The sequence below is a fragment of the Schizosaccharomyces osmophilus genome, chromosome 3 (assembly GCF_027921745.1).
Source record: "Schizosaccharomyces osmophilus chromosome 3, complete sequence".
NCBI classification, from domain to species: domain Eukaryota; kingdom Fungi; phylum Ascomycota; class Schizosaccharomycetes; order Schizosaccharomycetales; family Schizosaccharomycetaceae; genus Schizosaccharomyces; species Schizosaccharomyces osmophilus.
In genome coordinates this window covers 966041-984565 of record NC_079240.1, presented here as the reverse complement: position 1 = coordinate 984565, position 18525 = coordinate 966041, and the positions used below count along the sequence as shown (strand labels likewise).

Below are 18525 nucleotides of genomic sequence, written 5' to 3'. Positions count from 1 at the left end.
CACTGTCAGTTCTTAATCACTTCAAAGAAGAGACAATAGTCCTGCCTAAGTAAAATCTTTTAAAGGCTGAATTCGTTATAGGACTCCAAATTCTTTTTAAATCTTCTTCCCTTCGCAGAATTCCTTCCGATTCACTAGCCAAAAAACACAACCGTGTATGGTAGTTGGATAGAGCTTACTAAGTTGCTAATTTGGTAGTGTTTTAGGAACAAACGGCAAACTCTAGGCTCCGTACCCGGAGACCAAGTACGCTTAACATCGTTCGAGCTCCTTAAATACAAATTCTTGACAGCAATAAGAAAATGAATATTTGATCGATTGAGACATGTTTTCAAGATTGAAAGAGCTCAAGAAGATCCTTCGTAAGTGAGAAGACAGTGTGGTGTATCAAATAGCTCGAAGACTTGTTTGTCGCGACAAACATTGACCCGGAGTCAAAAACGTCTAAATTGTCATGATTTAGATGGAAAAAAGAGTGTTCCCTTTCAAACAGAAAGGTATCTATTCGTAGAACAAGGATTTATACTTGTTGCTAAACTGAACAAGGTTTTTGTATGCATCCATATCTATGCTGGTTCCAAAATCGACGCAAGTAAGAAGTTGTACAGAAGTATCAGGTTTTACAGAGACCACAAACTCGTAAAAATGCATAGGCTCCAAATTATTATCCACGGTAAGGTTCATTTCGAAAGGTTGACCATTGCAATCCACCTGTGCAGCGCGATCACTCACTTCATTTACTTTTCCAACGATCCTGACAGTCCTACCGGCACATTCGCCAAGCATATTACTAGTTACACGCGGCGTAGGGCGTTCCATCCTTTATAAATGTGTATATTTTATATGGTGAAAGGAAAGAATCTCCTGAGACAGTAGCACGAACAAAGACCGTACAATATTACAACAAAGTACGAAAAGGTAACAAACATCTGTTACTTGAAAATGTAAACAGTTTCTTCAATTTCAGAGACATATTGACATGTAGACTGTGTCTTCTAGGGGAAACGTGTATTAAACTTCATAATAAACAGCGTCTTATTTTCATTAGTGTTCGGTTGATGGAAATCATAATGCAGGAATTTACGGGGGAAATATTTGAGTTCTTGTCGAATTGGGCGTATGTACTAGAGGAACGGAGATGTAATTTATTTAAAAGTAAATAAAACTTGAAAATTACCGCTTGTTTTCCTCTCCATTTACCATTCAAATCGAGCGATGCTCCTAAAGGTCAAGGAACATGTTACCTATCTGGATAAATTATCAAACCAAACTTGTACGCAGCCAACTATTCTACTTCGAGGACACTTTCTTTGCTTATGCTTCTAAAGCCGTCCTTTTCTTTACGGAAATGTTCTTTTTTGGTGCATGGCGCGACATTATCGCTCTCTCGTAGAAGTGTGAATGAGTTCTCGTGCTCTAAAAGGTATACGCATCGTTGGTGTAGCAGCATTCGTTGGAACCCTTCTCAAAGATGGAACACGTTTATTATTTCAAAAAGGAGTTCTTTCTCTTCATTTTCATTTTTTAGGGAGCCGGTCGATGAATCAAAGATTACTGCGAAAAGTACTATACCTGCAACTGTGGATGTCGACCGGTTGCTCCTGGATTTAGAACGTAACAAGAAATTGTCTGTACCTATAAAAGACCTACTTCAAAATTCTTTAGATTTCACAAAAAGGGCGCACATCTCCTATGATGCAGAGTCTTCCGACACACTGGAAGGTCAAGAGATAGCAGAGAGCGAACTTGTGCAAACCCAAGTAGCTCCAGAAGTTTCTCATCCGTTTGAATATGGAGATTTACTTGTTTTGGCAAATTCTACAGGATTGCAAGTTGGCATATATGTGGGAACAAATCCTAAGAATCATGCCAATTTGATAACAACCATCACCGAAGGGGGTGATATGATCTTTATTCGTATCCCAAGAGTCTTGCTTCGATTTCCACGGTTTCTTAAAGAGTTTCACAAATACTGTCATAAAAAAAAGCTCAACGGCCAGTTGAGGATTCCTCCTAATTATCTGGAAATGATCACCAAAAGCCTAAAACATGTTAACAAAAAAGTTCAAGAAACATGCTTTACTAATCTCATAAAATTTAATGAGATCTATCCTACCCTTCGAGCCCGCGAACCTATGCCTTTTCACGTTACCTTTTCTGAACTCCTAAAGATCGTGTACGGGGATCAAGTCATAGGAATTCCTGAAAAGATTGCACTTCTAATGTATCTCACCACACGCAATCACCGTTTCGTAATTGTGGACCACCTATTCTCGGAAATCCAAAGTGTTTTTCTAAACCCCTTATACAATGATCCAACTTTTGAAGACGTTTTGCACACCATACGTATCAAATCTCCTGGTTATTTCACATTTTTACGAAAAGCACGGCAACTCATACAAAATGAAGGCTTTAAAACGCTTCCCACCAGTCCTAAAACTATAAGACCCGTTCCATTGCGATCATTTGAATGGAATGATTATGAAAAGAAAATAATTAGTTTTATAAAGTATCAAACGATTATGTGTAACTTGCAGAAAGTTCCTCATTCTCTGTTGTCTGATATATATAAAGATATAGGTTTATACGACTATACGGAAGATTTTTCAGCCAGTGACTTTCATAAATTATTGTGCGATATTGGTGTTTGGTCTCCATGGACATTATCTAGATTACTAGCACCAGAAGCGCAACTTGCTCTTCCTCAATTACATTCTGATACTCGAAAGCAATACGAAAAGGATTATGAGCATTTCTCTGATCCGAGCCATTCCGTTTCAAATGATGTTTTGGAGGATTTGCGAACGGATTTAACCCACCTGAAATCTTTTGCAATCGACAGCTCATCAACACTTGAAGTTGATGATGCGATTTCAATTGAGAAGAAAAGAAAAGGATTTTGGTTGCATATTCATATAGCAAATCCTTCTAGTATGATTGATCTTAATAGCCCTCTTATGGCTTTTGCAGAGAAAAATTTTCAGACACTATATTTAACACATATTGAAAAGAAGTTTATGTTACCATTGGAACTAACCAAACAACTATGGACGTTGGATGGAAGTGATAAGCAAAGAGCATTAACGTTCAGCGCGAAGTTATCTAAGAACGGTGAAGTGTTGGACTTCAAAGTTCAACCTAGCTGGATATCTCGTGTGAAGCGCTACACTTACTCCCAAATCTGTGCTGCTTTAAACGAAAAAGAAAATCTAACAACTTATTCCTCTTTACAGGCGCGGGATTTTGGCAAAGAGCCTGACATACCCGCTGATGACCAACAGAAAATCTTAAGCATTTTTGAAGAAGTGAAAAAGTTCACTTACTTTAGACAAAGGAAAAACTCCTTCATGTTTCAGCAACCGTCTTTTTCCGTGGATTTATTGCCAGAAAAGGTTCCGGAGACTATGATTAGTGGAAGGAATCCAGTTTATTGGAGCTCTTTTCCTTCCATCTCCTTAACGGTAAATCATTCTGGAATGAATATCGCAGAGTTGTTAGTTTCAGAGTGTATGATTTTGGCTGGTCACATTAGTGCAAAATTTTTTAAGGAATATCGTATTCCAGGTGTGTACCGTGGTCAAAATATACCTTGTTCCTTTGATAATTCATTCAATGAAAACTTTGATAAACTTTTACGTGCCCGCGATGAGTTTGGCAGGGTTCCCTTAGAACAAGTGTACCCTATCTCCCCATACTTGGCTTCCTCTTATATGTCGACGAAAGGGTCTCCACACTTTTCTTTAGGAATCAATTCTGGATACATGCAATCTACATCTCCTCTTCGTCGATTTACAGATTTGATTAACCACTATCAAATGCAATGCGTACTCTTGAAAGACACATCCAAGTTAATTACACAAGAGCAAATTGAGTCAAAGCTACCTTTGTATAGTACCAAAGGAAAACTTATGAAATACACTAGTCGATATACAGAACGTTTTTGGGCTTTGGAATTTTTGGCACGGCTTCCAAAAGATAAGCTGCCTTTGTGCCATGGCATAATAAACACTGAGGGGCAGCCAACTGTAATTTTGGAAGAATTTGGACTTAAGGCACAAATTGGCGTGAATTATGAATTAGAGAAATACCATTTAACTAGAAAGGCAGTCCGTATTGAGCTTGTACAGCCATTTCAAAATCAGCTTTTTGTTTCAGTCGTTGAAGATTAAATATGTATACTAAGGAACTATGGTCTATTTTAATGATATTTAATAATATACAGCTTTTTTCTTCCATTCTTTGTAAATAGTCACCTATACCGATTGAAAATATTCTTACTTTGCAACTTGCGATGGGTTGTTTACTAGCGAAGGATAGCGAGCCTATATCAAATATCCACAGTAACCGAAATTATACCTTTGCTTTTTGTCTAGTGGCTTCAAAGAGTATGAGAAAGGGACATAAAATTGTCTTGAATAAAGAATTTTGATACTGCTTATATTCAAATTTTGCAATGACAAGATTATAGGTCATATAACGAGGAAACTTGAAAGGAAGGAAATATGAATGAATCAAAGATGCAGGAAAGCGAAGGGAAGAATGAAATGGAACAGAAACAAGAAATAGAGAAGGACAATTCCATTTCTTCTTTCTCGCAAAGGCTGCAAAACTTTCGATATCATATGAAATCGCATAGTCGACCGCGACAGCAAACGCTTCATTCCTTCGTGAATAAAGAGTCGCAGATGGTAGAGGACTTTTCGAAGATTGGAAAAATCACAGAAAAGGAAAAGAAATCCAAAGTTCCTGGGAATACCATCACATCACGAGTGCAAAAGTCGTTTAGGGAGCTATATCCCAGCAATCCCAGCCCAAAGAAAAACCCAAGGAAAGAGAACATTGGGAAGGAAACGAAATCTCCATTGGGATTTTTTGGTCACATAATTCCAAAAAAGAAGCCGATTATTCCTTTGAAACCTTCGTCGGGAATAGGCTTGGAGCGTGCAGCAAGGAAAAAAGTCAACAACGCATTACTTGAACCACGGGTAGCACGTTTATATGCCAAGAGTCAAAAAGCCGTTTTTCCAACGATATCGAAGAATCAGAATTCCGAACGTGGTTTTTCGGAGAGTGAGTTGCCGCAAAAAGTAACACCGTATTTATGGACCTATCCATCTCGGATTTTAAAAAATCAAGTTGTTGACGAGCATGGAAATCTCAAGTATAACGAACGCCCTGATATAGACATGAATTATTGGCTGCATTTAAACCCGCATAGTTTGAAAGGGAACGAAGAATCCTATGATCTGGAAAAGAGTGGAATGTATTTTGGAATGTTGGAATTTCCTACTTCGGATTCGAGTGAAGAATCTTTTGATTCCTCAGAATTGTTGGAAGCACCTGCTGATGAAGTGGAAAATGAGAATGATACGCTTAATGAGGCAGCCATCCCAAGCATGTTGAACTCTTCCAACATCACTAGGTTTTTTAAGAGTCATAAAGGAAGAAGGTTATATGCTCAGTTTTTAAAATGTGACGCCGCAAGCGCTTCAATCCCTTTTCGTCAAATTCATAATGATTTAGTAAGTCATGGAGTGCACGTTGACTTTCGAACATTGAACAACTGGTTGAATGAACGAAATATTCCTTATGTATAACTTTATCGCATTTAGTTGACTTGGGTTATGTAAATTAGTTTTTCCGTTTAATGATGAATCATGATCAAATAGTTTTAGAAACCTTAAAAAAATGAAAATATTGTATCTGGATTTGTTTTGTAATTTTTATTTTATTTAATACTCAAATGCTGGCTTATTTACTGGTGTAATGAAATAGTCAATGTTCTTATACTGAGAAGCACCACCTACACTATATGACTTTGGTACACTTCCAGTAAGTCAAAAGAAAACCCAAAATTTACTAAACGAAGACAACGATAAGAAAGATTTGTTGACAGATCGATTTCTAAATTTTTTAGTATTGGTAAAAAAGAAGAAACTAAATTTTGAGGTGCAATTGCATTTCCTATACTGAATAGTCACTTTCGTCCAAAACACAAAGAGGTTTGCTATAATTAGTGGTTCTACTCACACGACTATCGTTTGGAGCTGCTTATTTATTTTGTACAATTCAATATAATGTCTGCTTTAAAATAAGAATGGCTTGTCGAGTGCTTCTACTGTTTATAACATTACTACTCTTTTTGGGCTCATTTTTTCAATTTACGGAAGGATCACCAACGTTGGGGGATTTTCAAGACTGTTTAGCTAGTAGTAGGAAGCACGATGTCCCGTACTTTACCCCTTACGCGCTGGTAAAGCACTTCAACAGAAAAAACAGACATTACTATATTCAAGTGATAGGAAATCTTTCTGAAAAAATAACAGTAGTTGGAGGATCCGGTGAAAATGTGCATGCAGCTACAATATACTCTGAAACGTATGCTTTAGGATCGCTTGTTACAAGCACGTCCACAAAACTCTGTGACGCTGTCATGGATGTACATAGCTTTGGAGTACCCATCAAATGTCCCTGGCCTGCCGGGAATGTCTCATTTATGATTGACATCCCATTTGGGTCGACTGTTATTGATTACTCTAAGTATGAACTAACGTCCCTAATGAACAGGCTTATTATTGTGGATGGAACTCCTGAGAGGAACGTGATAGCTTGTGTTTCGTTTGATTTGTCGATTGAACTTAGTTATTTTTACCCTGTGATAGCGTATACATCGTTGATTTGTCTTGCTTTCGTGTCCTTTTCAGTAGTTTACGCTCTCTTTCTTAATCCGTGGACTGGAAGTCTTGATCCCTTCAGAGCGTTATTCAACTTTAGTATGGACCCTGATGCTCTCCGTTTAACTGCCCTTGGATTTTCTGATTTTATTGGATATATGCAATTTGCTGTATCTACGTCTCAATTGAATGTTGCATTTCCAAAATTCTACATAAATCTTATGGCTGCCCTATCTTGGAGTACTGTTCTTTTTCGATTTCCTATCTTTTCCCAAAATGCAAAGTATCAGTTTGCGGATTATACAGATTTAGCAAACGTTAATAAGGTTGAATATCACGAATATATTCCGGATAAATACGGTATGTCTTCCTTTCTTGATTCCTTAGGAACCAGGCAATCTTGTTGGATTCCATTTTTAATAGTAGGGGCGGTGTATTTTGGTGCAGCACTGTTGTTGGCTCTTTTAATTATTCTTTTGAAGTGGCTTATGTCAAAAATGTTTCACGATACAATTGTTGAAACACGCTGGGACACGTGGAGTTTTATCGGTGGGTTTTTTATTCGACTCTATTTTTTAGCATATTTTCCCATCATATCGTACATGTCATATCAATTTGTGATTGAACCAAGTGGATATGAAATTATACCAGTTCTCTTGCTTATATTCTTAGGTATCTTTTTCCCTGGATGTTTATACTTATTTTTGTCGTTTGTCGAGCCGGTATCAAAACTTTTTGAAGATCAAACTTATCTGCACCTTTATGGGTCCATTTACAATTCATATCGCGAGAAGAGGTTGATGTTTTGGGTGTTTCCTATTGTAAGTCAATTCATACGTGGCATTACTGTTGGTGTCCTTGGTGTTTCTGGATCAGCACAAATTACAATCTATTTCCTTTTAGAAGTAGCGAATCTAGTCGCATACTCAATATTTCGGCCACATTATCCCCAGACAAACATGAATGTACTAAGTTGTTATTTATCTGTCGTTCGTCTGATTATAGTTGTATTAATGATGCCTCTAATTCATCCACAATATTATCAGAGTGGTCGTGAGAAGTTGTTGACTTACGCAATTCTTTTCATACATATATTGGTTTATGTTATTTTTTTCTTAATATCAACTCAGCGATTTTTTGAAATCTCGGCACGGCTCCTAGGAGCTAATAGTGAACGGAAAGGTGTTCCCTTGGATAGACCTTTTGGATGGGCTCGTGTTTTTGGTATCAATGAATTGAAACGTCGTCGTCATAAAAGCCCTTATGAAAACAGTTTGATGGCGCAGTCGACTCTTGACAATACTGACCGTTCATTCATTGGTAACTCCATTCCTCTGAGTCCTATTATTCCTGCATCTAAAGACGAATCCCCCAATCTGACAATTCAAACGAGCGGAATTGGAATGTTGAGTTCGGATGTGGATCCTCATAATCCGGGTCAGATGGGTAATTTGAATACGGAGTCACCCGTTTCGCCATTATCACCATTCAATGACACGCGAGGGTATTCGTTTTACCGTCCGCCGAAAGTGAATCGATATGTCCGACAGAGAGATAGGGATCAATTACGGACGCTACAATTAGACTTTTTAAATGAAAAGCCAAGTCTGTTTGCACATGACACGAATTACGCGGTTCGCGAAGCCGATGTGTATCATCCTCAGGTGGATGCTGATGCTGATTCGTTATCGCAATTGTCGATACGTATGAATCAGAGTAAACCCGAGCTAGTCGACCCTGTACCAACAGGTAGAGTAATGAAAACTTGGCATGTTGTTAAAAATGTGTTTCAGAGGATTCGAGATCCACTTGGACAAAAAGAGAAAAACGAGGAAAAAGGATTTGTTGTTGTTCGATCGGCAAGGCGAATGCAACCACCTCATGAGCAACCAACCATTTCCGATGAACATGAAAGTGAAGAAAACAAAGTGACCTCTTCCACAGAATCTCGGAATTTAAAACCGTGATGGAGGACGTTGCCTTGGATCTTAGATCAAGAAGACGTCATTATTGATTGGTTTCTTTGGTATGGTATTTGTTTCTTTTGTTTCTAGACATGCTCACTATTGTGGTAATACTTGGCCTTCTTTTGCCGGTTCCATGTTACTCCGTTCGTTTTTTTTTTATTAATTTTTGGCCAATATTCCCAAAACCTTATGAGTATTCATTTTCTTAGCCCTTCCTTCTTTCCTTCCTTCCTTCCTTCCAGCTTTCTTGGTTGAATGAATGACTTTATGGTAAAAGGTATGTATGAGTCGTCCAATCTTTACAATCGTTTCTAAGGATTCGTATTTAATTCTTATAATTTATTTATTATTTTGTTTTTTTTATACTGAGTCTCTTCCTCTTCACGCAATGTACTGTGCAACGGTTAGAACCTGCGCATGGTCTATATGAAAGAGATAAACTTTTTTTACGATAAGCAAATGAAATAAAAAATGGCAATGCCATTGTATTTGGAAAAAAAAGAGAAAAACCTTGCATGAAACGGTATCAAACAATTATAATTTATGAAACCTTGTCAAATAAACCGCATTGATGAGTAATGCTCGACATGCAAACAAAAGCATTTTATCCACCTATTCTACGAATCAATCTACATGTCTGAATGAACCAAAATTTAAACATGCTTGGCAATATATGGAAATGATTAAACTTGCAAAACGTAGGAAATCCAACTATTGTCTCCCTCCAACATTCGGAAAGACGTTTTCCTCCTTGAGTGCAATCGTCCTTTTATATGCAAATTTTCTTATATTCAGTACACGGCTGGCAACTTGGAATGTAAACAAATATCAATGGCTGTTTGTTACTACAGTAGATTTGTCCATGAAAAAAAATGTTGAGTAACTAAATGTTTCTATTGTCAACAGTATTTGAGAGAACCTTCTTTCAAAGACAAAAAAGTTCTTTGATAAATAGGAAAATAAAAAAAAAATTATGGTTTGTTTGGAAGAAACTCAAAAAATTATCGTTTTGTTTTTGGGTTTAATTATTGTTTTGTTTGTTTATGCTACCCATTTAATCCGCACTCCCATTAAATGGTCACTGTAACAACTGTTACTGCTGTTACCTATTTTTGATGTCAGACATGCGTTTATATAGGTACAGCCACACTCCCAACTTAACTTCCACCATTACCGCTTCAGTGAGTTATTATTCAGTCTTTCATTTAAGAACCATTTAGACCGTTCATAGAAGAACAAATTTAGAAAAAATGGAGCTCCCTTCTCGTCCTCTTGGCCGTCAACACAGCAAGTCACAATCAGCTTTTGCTTTTGACAACACTGCCACTAGTATAGCTGCTAGTACTATGAAGAATGAGTTGAATCAACTTACTGAGACTGTCAAAGAACCTGAGACCAAGAAGGCTTTCAAGAAGGAAATGGACAATTTCTTCAGCCTCTTTAACCGCTACTTGCAAGAGAGCGCTAAGGGTACTGAGATTGACTGGGATTTGGTCAAGTCCCCTAAACCCAAACAAGTTGTTGAGTATGATACTTTGAATGACACTACTCTTACTCGCGACTATTTGAACAAGCTTGCTGTCTTGAAGTTGAACGGTGGTTTGGGTACTACTATGGGCTGCGTTGGTCCCAAATCTATCATTGAAGTTCGTGAAGGAAACAGCTTTTTGGATTTGTCCGTCCGTCAAATCGAACACTTGAACAGAAAGTACAATGTGAACGTCCCTTTTGTCTTGATGAACTCTTTCAACACAGACGAGGCTACTGCTAAGCTTATCAAGAAGTATGAGGCTCACAAGATTGATATTTTAACTTTTAACCAATCTCGTTATCCTCGTGTTCACAAGGAGACTTTGCTCCCTGTTGCTGACTCCATTGATTCTCCTATCGATCAATGGTATCCCCCTGGCCATGGTGATGTTTTCGAAGCTCTTTCCAACAGCGGTGTTGTTGACAAGCTCCTTGCTGAGGGTAAGGAATACTTGTTTGTCAGCAACATCGACAACTTGGGTGCTGTTGTGGATTTGAACATCCTAAACCACATGGTTGAAACCAAGGCCGAATACATAATGGAATTGACCAACAAGACTAAAGCCGATGTTAAGGGTGGTACCTTGATTGACTATGATGGCAAAGTTCGTTTGCTCGAAATTGCCCAAGTTCCTTCTCAACACGTCGAGGAATTCAAGTCTATCAAAAAGTTTAGGTACTTTAACACCAACAATCTCTGGTTCCATCTTCCTTCCGTGAAGCGCGTTGTTCAAAACCACGAGCTTTCTATGGAAATTATCCCCAACAACAAGACTATTAAGCACAAGGGCGAGAACATTAACATCGTTCAATTGGAAACCGCTGCTGGTGCTGCTATTCGCCATTTCAAGAACGCTCACGGTGTAAACGTTCCCAGAAGACGTTTCTTGCCTGTTAAGACCTGCTCTGATTTGCTCCTTGTTAAGTCTGATCTCTACTCAATCAATCATGGCCAATTGGACATGAACCCTCGTCGTTTCGGTGGCTCTGCTCCTCTTGTCAAATTGGGTACTCACTTCAAGAAGGTTGCCGACTTCACCTCTCATATTCCTAGCATTCCTAAGATTTTGGAGTTGGACCATCTTACTATTACCGGTAACGTCAATATTGGTCGTAATGTGACTCTTAAGGGTACTGTAATTATTGTCGCCAGTGACTCTAACACCATTGACATTCCTAATGGCTCCGTCCTTGAAAACTGCGTTATAACTGGTAATCTTAACATTCTCGAACATTAAGATTCTTTCTTTTTACATTAAGTCATTATTCGCATAGATTTTCATGTTTATAATTAGCTTTCCTTATGAAGTTTCCTTTAGTTTTAGCGTAAATTACTGTTGTCCACAACGATCGCGGGAAAATGACTTGATATGATTTCTTTACGTTCTCTATGATATGCTCGACAGAAAAAAAAAGTACTTAAAATTATCATTATTTCATGTCTAATCTAAAAACGTGTCTAGTCAAGTTTATAAATTATTTTATGAAAATCAGACTTAGTAAAAACTCACTGAATCGTAAACTCTGTAGGCTTGTAAGATGCTTTAGTTTTCAGTGATGCCTAAATCCTTCTTAACAAGGCCGGCGCAAATCTTATGGTAGAAATTGCTATACTTTTTGAAGGTCCTCACTGCCAATTCATGATCAGCTTGGTTTAACAAACGATAAGTAGGACTAAAGAAAAATGTTAGTAAGAAATCTAAAGAAAACAGCAAAGAAAAGAACATACCGAACGAATTTCATACGACCAACCTTGCCCACTTGATCAACAACAAGTTTGTAAAGAGGTTTGTATCTGCTTTTTAGGACAAGTTTAAAGTAGCGGAAAGAAATTTCAGCATTCTTAGAATTGGAAAAGGAGTAAGCAGAGTCCATGGCAGCTATATAATTTTGAGGGAAGGCGTCTGTCTCAAAAAGAACATCAAGGAAGAGAGAGAGTTGACCAGCAGACCAACCTTTAATGTCATCTTGCTTAAAATGATCGGGGCTTTGGGATGATTTAGCGCTAGTTACCCATACGTCAGCAAGCTTGTAACAGTTGTCAGCTAATGTGGTATCAAATTTGGGAATTACTGGGGGCATGCCGGGTGCATAAAACCATGCATCCCAATCAATAGAATCAAGAGCATTAGAAAGACCTAAAGGCTTAAAGTATTCATAGAGAGCATTCTTGAATTTAGTTTCGTTGACAGTAGAGTTAGCAAACTTTCTGAAATAGAACGACAGGAAAGGTTCGAAAACAGTAGGGCCACCGATAACACGCTCGATTTCATAAAGGAAGTTGAAACCCTTTTCATAAGGAATAGTTGAAAAGGCATCATCAGGGTCCTTTCCGTCGAGGTCAACGATAAGCTTTGTAAATTCATGATCTTTACCGAAAAGTTCCACGGCTTCTTTCAATTCACCCCAGCCAATGATGGCATCAAACTGGCGATGCTTTTCACCTTGAATGCGACCGATAATTTTTCTCTCTAAAAATACAGTCATGCCTTCATTGAGCCAGAAACACTGCCAAGATTCGTTGGTAACGAGGTTACCACTCCAAGAATGAGCAAGTTCATGAGCAATGACGGAGACATTTGAGCGATCACCAGCAATCAGAGTGGGAGTAGCAAATGTCGCATTAGGGTTTTCCATACCACCATAAGGAAAAGAAGGAGGGAGGACAACAAAGTCATAGCGAGTCCATGCGTAGGGGGTGGTAAGAGATTCGGCGGCCTTCATGAAATTTTCCATATCATGTTCAAATTCAAACTTACAAGCGACGATGTTGTCGGGTTCGGTATAAACGGTGGAACGAGGGCCCACCGAAGAAGAAGCAAGATCACCACTTAAGATAGAAATCAAATAGGAAGGAATACCAAGAGGTTGCTCAAACATATATACGAGAGAATCATCGCGAAAATCACAAGTACCACAAGGAATGCCAGATGCGATGACGGGCAGTTTAGATCGGATATGAAAAGTGCAAGGTACTTTTACAGAAGGGGTGTCTTGGCAGGGGAGCATAGAACGAGCATGGATGGCTTGGCATTGAGAAAACATGTAGGGAGCGTTTCCTCCAATGGTCTGTTGAGGGTCTAGAAATTGAATGGCTGTACATTCCTTAGTAGTAGAAAAGCTAATACGTAAAGTTGCAACATCTACGGCAGGGATTGGCATTGGAGGAACGACGTGAAGGGCATTTCCTAAGAAATCACGGCGTTCATCAACACGGAAGGGAACAGACGTGTCGTTTAAGGAAACTGCCTTAACATCTAGGTAGGATGTATCCAAGATGATGTGGGACAATGGTTGAGAAATGCGAGCAGACTGAATTTTGTACTCGACAGCACCAAAAAGAAGCTCCTTGTCAAAGTCGATTTCTGCATCTAACAGTAAATGTTGAATAGCAACATCATAATAATTCGATTGCGTCGAAGGATCCAACGAAATCTTCATTGTACAAACACGTGTTCGCTACGAACAAACTAAAATACCAGAAATCCAAAGAAAATTATCTTGCAACGTAGAACAAGCTGCCAAAAATCCAAGTTTTGTCTATTTCTCTTCAAATATAAAACAATTCTTTATGTTTTATGAATGAAGAAAGGTTTGTTTATGTTGGGTGGGAGGGACGAAAGGTACTCATATCAAGCACAGTAAAGCCATAATGACAATTTGCGATATCGTTATTCTAAGGCCGCAGTAGCTACGGTAAACAATAAATAAAAGTCTATAGGAATAAATACAGAAAAATCATGCGTGTTATTTCAATGATGGTTTTTCTCTCTTTTTTTATTTTTCATTGACTTCGACTGTTGATATATATGATATAAACATATACGCATGGAAACACACTTGAAAGCATTTGTCGAAATATTCAATAAACAGGTAGCCGTCGCAGCCATAAAAAACACTACCATTTAGAACAATGCATGGGTATATATACTGCAAACTCTCGGGTTTCGTTGCACAGTTGCAACTATACTATGTATTTCAAGAAGTAAATTGCTATAAGCTTGAGAAACGAGTGATGCCTTTTAAGGGACCAGACAACTCGCCAACCTGATCAACTAAAGACTCTTTATTAATATCTTTATCTTTCTTTAGAATCATTCTCTTCTAAAAAGTATAAAGGACAATTTCTCGTTTCTCTTTTCAGATAGTTCGTATAATCGAGGTTTAGGTAGCATCGCACAAATCATACTGGTTATAGTTATAAATTATAAAATACTGTTCAGTAATATTAAACCCTCCTCTAGTAAAGACAAGTATATTTCTATAGAGTTGTAACAATCTACAGCCCTTGGTTTCGTATTCTGTCTCTGATGGAAATAGATCCTGTTTTATATCAACTAAAACGAGCAGCAAGCCAAGACCCCGCCTCTGTGAAAGATGCAGAGACGTATCTTCAAGAATGGAAGAAAGAACCTGGTTTCTTTCCTAAATTATACAGTATCTTTTTAGACAAGCAAAACGATATTAGCTTACGGTGGCTTGCAATCATTCAAATAAGAAATTCTATTGATGTTATTTGGAGAAAAAACACGAAGTCGTAAGTTGGATATAGACACGACGTTTGTCTGCTTGTATGGCTTTTCATAGCTAACTTACTTAATTTAGATCTCTATTGCCTGGTGAAAAAGAATTCTTTCGAAATAATGCACTTGCTGGATCTGTTCACTCGGAAGATCAGTTAGTTGTTCAAAATGCTCTCGTTTTATCCAGAATAGCTCGCCAAGATTACCCCTCTGAGTGGCCTTCTCTATTTCAAGAACTGATATCTAGTCTTCATCAAAATTTTGATGCTCAACAACCTCATTTAGCATTACGATTGCTTATTACCCTGCATCATATAGTCAAAGCCATGGCCGGAAATCGGTTGCTTCAAGCTAGAAAAACGTTTTATGAAATAACTCCCCATCTCCTCTTGACTCTGCAACCAATTTTGGACTGGCATATTTCACAATGGATGCATGCGCTGGAAACCCCGTCTACACATTCTTCAGAAGCCATATATTACTCAATGCAGATTTCGCGCTATGCTCTCAAGACATGCAGAAGATTGGTTATTTTCGGTGTACCAAACCCAAGTGATAGTAATCTCAGCAAAGAAATGCTTTCTTTTGGAGCCGTATCTCAACAAAAAGTCTTAAGCTTACTTTCCAACCTCTACATTTCGCCTTCTTCATCGCAGATTGACGATCGTATTCCCGAACAATTGGTCGCCCATGCATATCTGTTCAACAAGTTGTTTTTTGATTTCGCTTCTTACTCGCCATGTTTAACTGTCTTCCCATCTACCATTGATTATATATCTGTCCATATGTCGTGGTTACTGCAGGTCGACAAGCTTTTTGCGGCTTCTTCTAGTTTCCCGGAGTTATTAAAAGACTTGGAAAAGCTTGTCTTAATGAGCTTGAGAGTATTCATAACTGTACTTAGAGAAATCGAAGATACAAAATCCTCTCATCCTGAAGCAAGCGAAATCATCCGTCAGTCATTTTTGATGGGTGATAGACATTTTGTGCTTCTTCAATTTATTATTACAAAGCTACTAGTTCTTTCTGAATCCGATTTTGAGGATTGGTCAGAAGACCCTGAACAATGGGTCCTCGATCAATCCACCCACGATGCAGATTATAATATTCGCGTAAGTCATGGATTATTGCATTGTCGAATTTGTGCTAACAATTATAGCCCTGCTCTGAAAATCTGTTGAGTTGCCTTTTTGATCATTTCGGGGAGTTATATTCCCATCAATTTGAAAGTATGCTTGAATCGGTATTTCAGTGTCCATCTACGTTGGAAGAATCTATACAGCAAGACGCTCTTTTGTGCTCTATTGGGACCGGTGCATCTCATTTGAAGGATATGTTTCCGTTTGCTGACTGGTTAAAAAAGGCAGCTATCCCCAATTTGGCGAAAATCACTAATGGCGGAGTTGCTCGTGTCCTGAGAAGAAGGGTATCCATCTTTTTGTCTCAATGGATAGAACATTTACCGTCAGGTGAGTCATTGATGGGGTTAATATATCACATGTACGCACTATTACTAAACCGAAATGATCCTTGTAACGATTCTGTTGTACGGCTTACGTCTATTGATTCTTTGCGCGGTGTCTTGGATGACTGGTCATTTTTAGAAAGCGAATTTTTAAATGTCAAGAATGATCTTTTTTACAGTGTTTTATCGTCAGTTAATGAATTCCAAACTATGGAAGGCAAATTATCGACGCTATCGTTGCTTGGTACGCTAATTTCTCGAGCCGGATCCAATATAGCTCCTTTGGAAGAAATGACTGCTTCTCTTTTATTCCAATTATGGAATGAATGGGCTAGTGAGCCTATGCTTCGAACCAGGATTTTGGGAGTTTTGGCCCAATTTGTTATCGTATGTGATACTATTTTTCATTTTCTAACCTTGTTCAGGCAATCAAACACAAGTCAATACAATTTTCCCAAATGTTGGCTGTGATTATCGACTACTGCGTGAATGCTGAGTCTCCAGACCAAGTTATGTATGAAGCAGATGCAGTGGAGCTTTGGAGCTCTTTTCTTCAGTATGTAGAAGTACTTCCTGAAGAGTTTACACTACTCGTTCCACATTTGTTACACCAGCTTTCGCAGGCTACATCATCCCTTCCTTTTACCTTGATGATTTTGAATAGCTACCTTTTACTTAAAAGCTCAGTCATTCTTGACAATTATTCCCTTGAGGTTTTAGAAAGGTTAACGAACCTTTTAGGCGATGTGAAAAATGATACGCTTTTGGCTTTGTGTAAAACGCTCAGTTTAATATTTGAAGTGAATGCAGGAGATTCTCTCCAGGAATCTCTAGGTCACTCTACATTGCTTCCTGTCGTGTTAAATTCCATCTTAAGCTCAGAAGTATGTATGTATGTCAGTTGAATACTAACATGAAATAGAAACACGCTCAAACGCTTGTACAGTATTCGTTGCTATTATCGAGGATTAGCCTGTCATTTCCGAACGTTATCATCAGTACGTGTTTGACACAGCGGTTAAGTGTGTACATGCTTTTACAATACTGGATTTCATTGGTATGAAGAAAAAATGGGGTTGGGGCAAAGAATTTATTAACGAGCTATTTAGTTTGATTATATTACACATGCAAAAGATCGAAAGCTAACGGCTCTTGCACTTACTTCGTTACTACGCACAAATGCAGAAGAAGTCTTGGAGGCCTTGAATCCAATCATGCATCTTTGGTTTAGCGTTTTAAGCGAAGTGGAGGAAGACGAAAAGGGAGAGTATGTTACTTATATATGTGCAATTTATTGCAAAAAGATGTTAGATGAGAAAACTAACAGGCAGCGCACCGATCTACTACAAAAACGAAGACTATTCCGCTGTGGGATTTTACCTGGATGAGTCTTCAGAAGAAATGAATCGCCGAAAAATGGTAAGGAACTGTTTGAGGAGATAAAGACTAATATGTGTTTAGATTTTGTCTAAAGATGCTGTACATAGCGTACAGTCCAAAACATTCTTTGTGTCCACGTTCTTGGAATGCCAAGAAAAGAATGGTGGAGCAGAAATTTTCGAGAAGGAGTATTTAACCATGGTGGATCCTGCCCTCTTGGACCAAATGAATTCCATGTTATAAGGAAAACCAACAAATGAAACTACAAAATATAAACGGTAGATAGGTTAGGAATAAAAAGTGGAAACTATTTCCTTTTAGTTGTTGGATGGTAGATGCCTGATTTGTAAGAGGAAACAATTACCAAAAAAAAGCGACATTTGAGAAATAATTAACGAGAGCAAAGAGTCAAAAGGTTTTACATTTCATGGGATCAGTAAATTATTATTATCATACAATGGAATCGATTACTTAAAATAGAACTCATGCAGACCCACTATGGGGAAAGTCAATTAACAAGAGAATTTCTTATGATCATAGGACTTGTTAAACGAAACCATTTCGTTCGTACAAATTACAATGTATAGTAGAAATAAGATTGCCCCACAATACTGTATTATATGAATTTGTTTATTTAGGATTCCCAAACAAATAAAAAAAGAAACCTAGAGTATATCGACGCCTACATCAAGTAAGAGACGATATCACTTACTGAGATTTTTATGGAATCAATCCATTTTCAAGAAAAAATTAAAGGTAAAGTGACAAGAATCGCCTGTCCAAAGTTGTCCATAGCCATGTCGATATAGCGTTGTATTGATTGAAAAGAAATCAGTCTCTACCTTGTTTCTCCTCCATGCGAAGTCGTAATTGTCGTGCTATTGTTTGTTTTCTCAAAATAGACCAATCCATCGTTAAAAAAAGATTTCAAGCTCAACCAGTTCTATATATCTCCATAAAAACTCCTGAAAGTATCTCTTGTTGTT

At 38.0% G+C, this 18525-nt stretch overlaps 7 protein-coding genes across 7 annotated transcripts; 5 read left to right on the top strand and 2 right to left on the bottom strand.

Annotated features, from left to right (window-relative positions):
* Positions 1-501: 501 nt before the first annotated feature.
* Positions 502-819, bottom strand: ssb3 (DNA replication factor A subunit Ssb3; the record flags this gene model as incomplete). Its single annotated transcript, XM_056183289.1, has 1 exon — positions 502-819. The coding sequence occupies one exon, from the start codon at positions 817-819 to the stop codon at positions 502-504; it is 318 nt and encodes a 105-aa protein (XP_056038929.1).
* A 497-nt stretch (positions 820-1316) lies between these two features.
* rpm1 (mitochondrial 3'-5' exonuclease for RNA 3' ss-tail) lies at positions 1317-4169 on the top strand (the record flags this gene model as incomplete). Its single annotated transcript, XM_056183288.1, has 1 exon — positions 1317-4169. One exon carries the CDS (start codon positions 1317-1319, stop codon positions 4167-4169), a length of 2853 nt encoding a protein of 950 aa, XP_056039073.1.
* A 333-nt stretch (positions 4170-4502) lies between these two features.
* On the top strand, positions 4503-5597 carry pxd1 (structure-specific DNA nuclease regulator Pxd1; the record flags this gene model as incomplete). Its single annotated transcript, XM_056183287.1, has 1 exon — positions 4503-5597. One exon carries the CDS (start codon positions 4503-4505, stop codon positions 5595-5597), a length of 1095 nt encoding a protein of 364 aa, XP_056039807.1.
* A 500-nt stretch (positions 5598-6097) lies between these two features.
* Positions 6098-8641, top strand: trp1322 (plasma membrane TRP-like calcium ion channel Trp1322; the record flags this gene model as incomplete). Its single annotated transcript, XM_056183286.1, has 1 exon — positions 6098-8641. One exon carries the CDS (start codon positions 6098-6100, stop codon positions 8639-8641), a length of 2544 nt encoding a protein of 847 aa, XP_056039802.1.
* Positions 8642-9891: 1250 nt separating this feature from the next.
* fyu1 (UTP-glucose-1-phosphate uridylyltransferase Fyu1) lies at positions 9892-11409 on the top strand (the record flags this gene model as incomplete). Its single annotated transcript, XM_056183285.1, has 1 exon — positions 9892-11409. The coding sequence occupies one exon, from the start codon at positions 9892-9894 to the stop codon at positions 11407-11409; it is 1518 nt and encodes a 505-aa protein (XP_056039800.1).
* A 306-nt stretch (positions 11410-11715) lies between these two features.
* lap2 (vacuolar aminopeptidase Lap2) lies at positions 11716-13612 on the bottom strand (the record flags this gene model as incomplete). The annotated part of the gene is made up of 2 exons (XM_056183284.1): positions 11716-11845; positions 11901-13612. The coding sequence occupies 2 exons, from the start codon at positions 13610-13612 to the stop codon at positions 11716-11718; spliced, it is 1842 nt and encodes a 613-aa protein (XP_056039796.1).
* An 869-nt stretch (positions 13613-14481) lies between these two features.
* kap113 (karyopherin/importin beta family nuclear import signal receptor Kap113) lies at positions 14482-17782 on the top strand (the record flags this gene model as incomplete). Its single annotated transcript, XM_056183283.1, has 8 exons — positions 14482-14708; positions 14777-15806; positions 15854-16546; positions 16585-17043; positions 17082-17216; positions 17269-17426; positions 17491-17578; positions 17621-17782. 8 exons carry the CDS (start codon positions 14482-14484, stop codon positions 17780-17782), a joined length of 2952 nt encoding a protein of 983 aa, XP_056039359.1.
* Between the last annotated feature and the right edge of the window lie 743 nt (positions 17783-18525).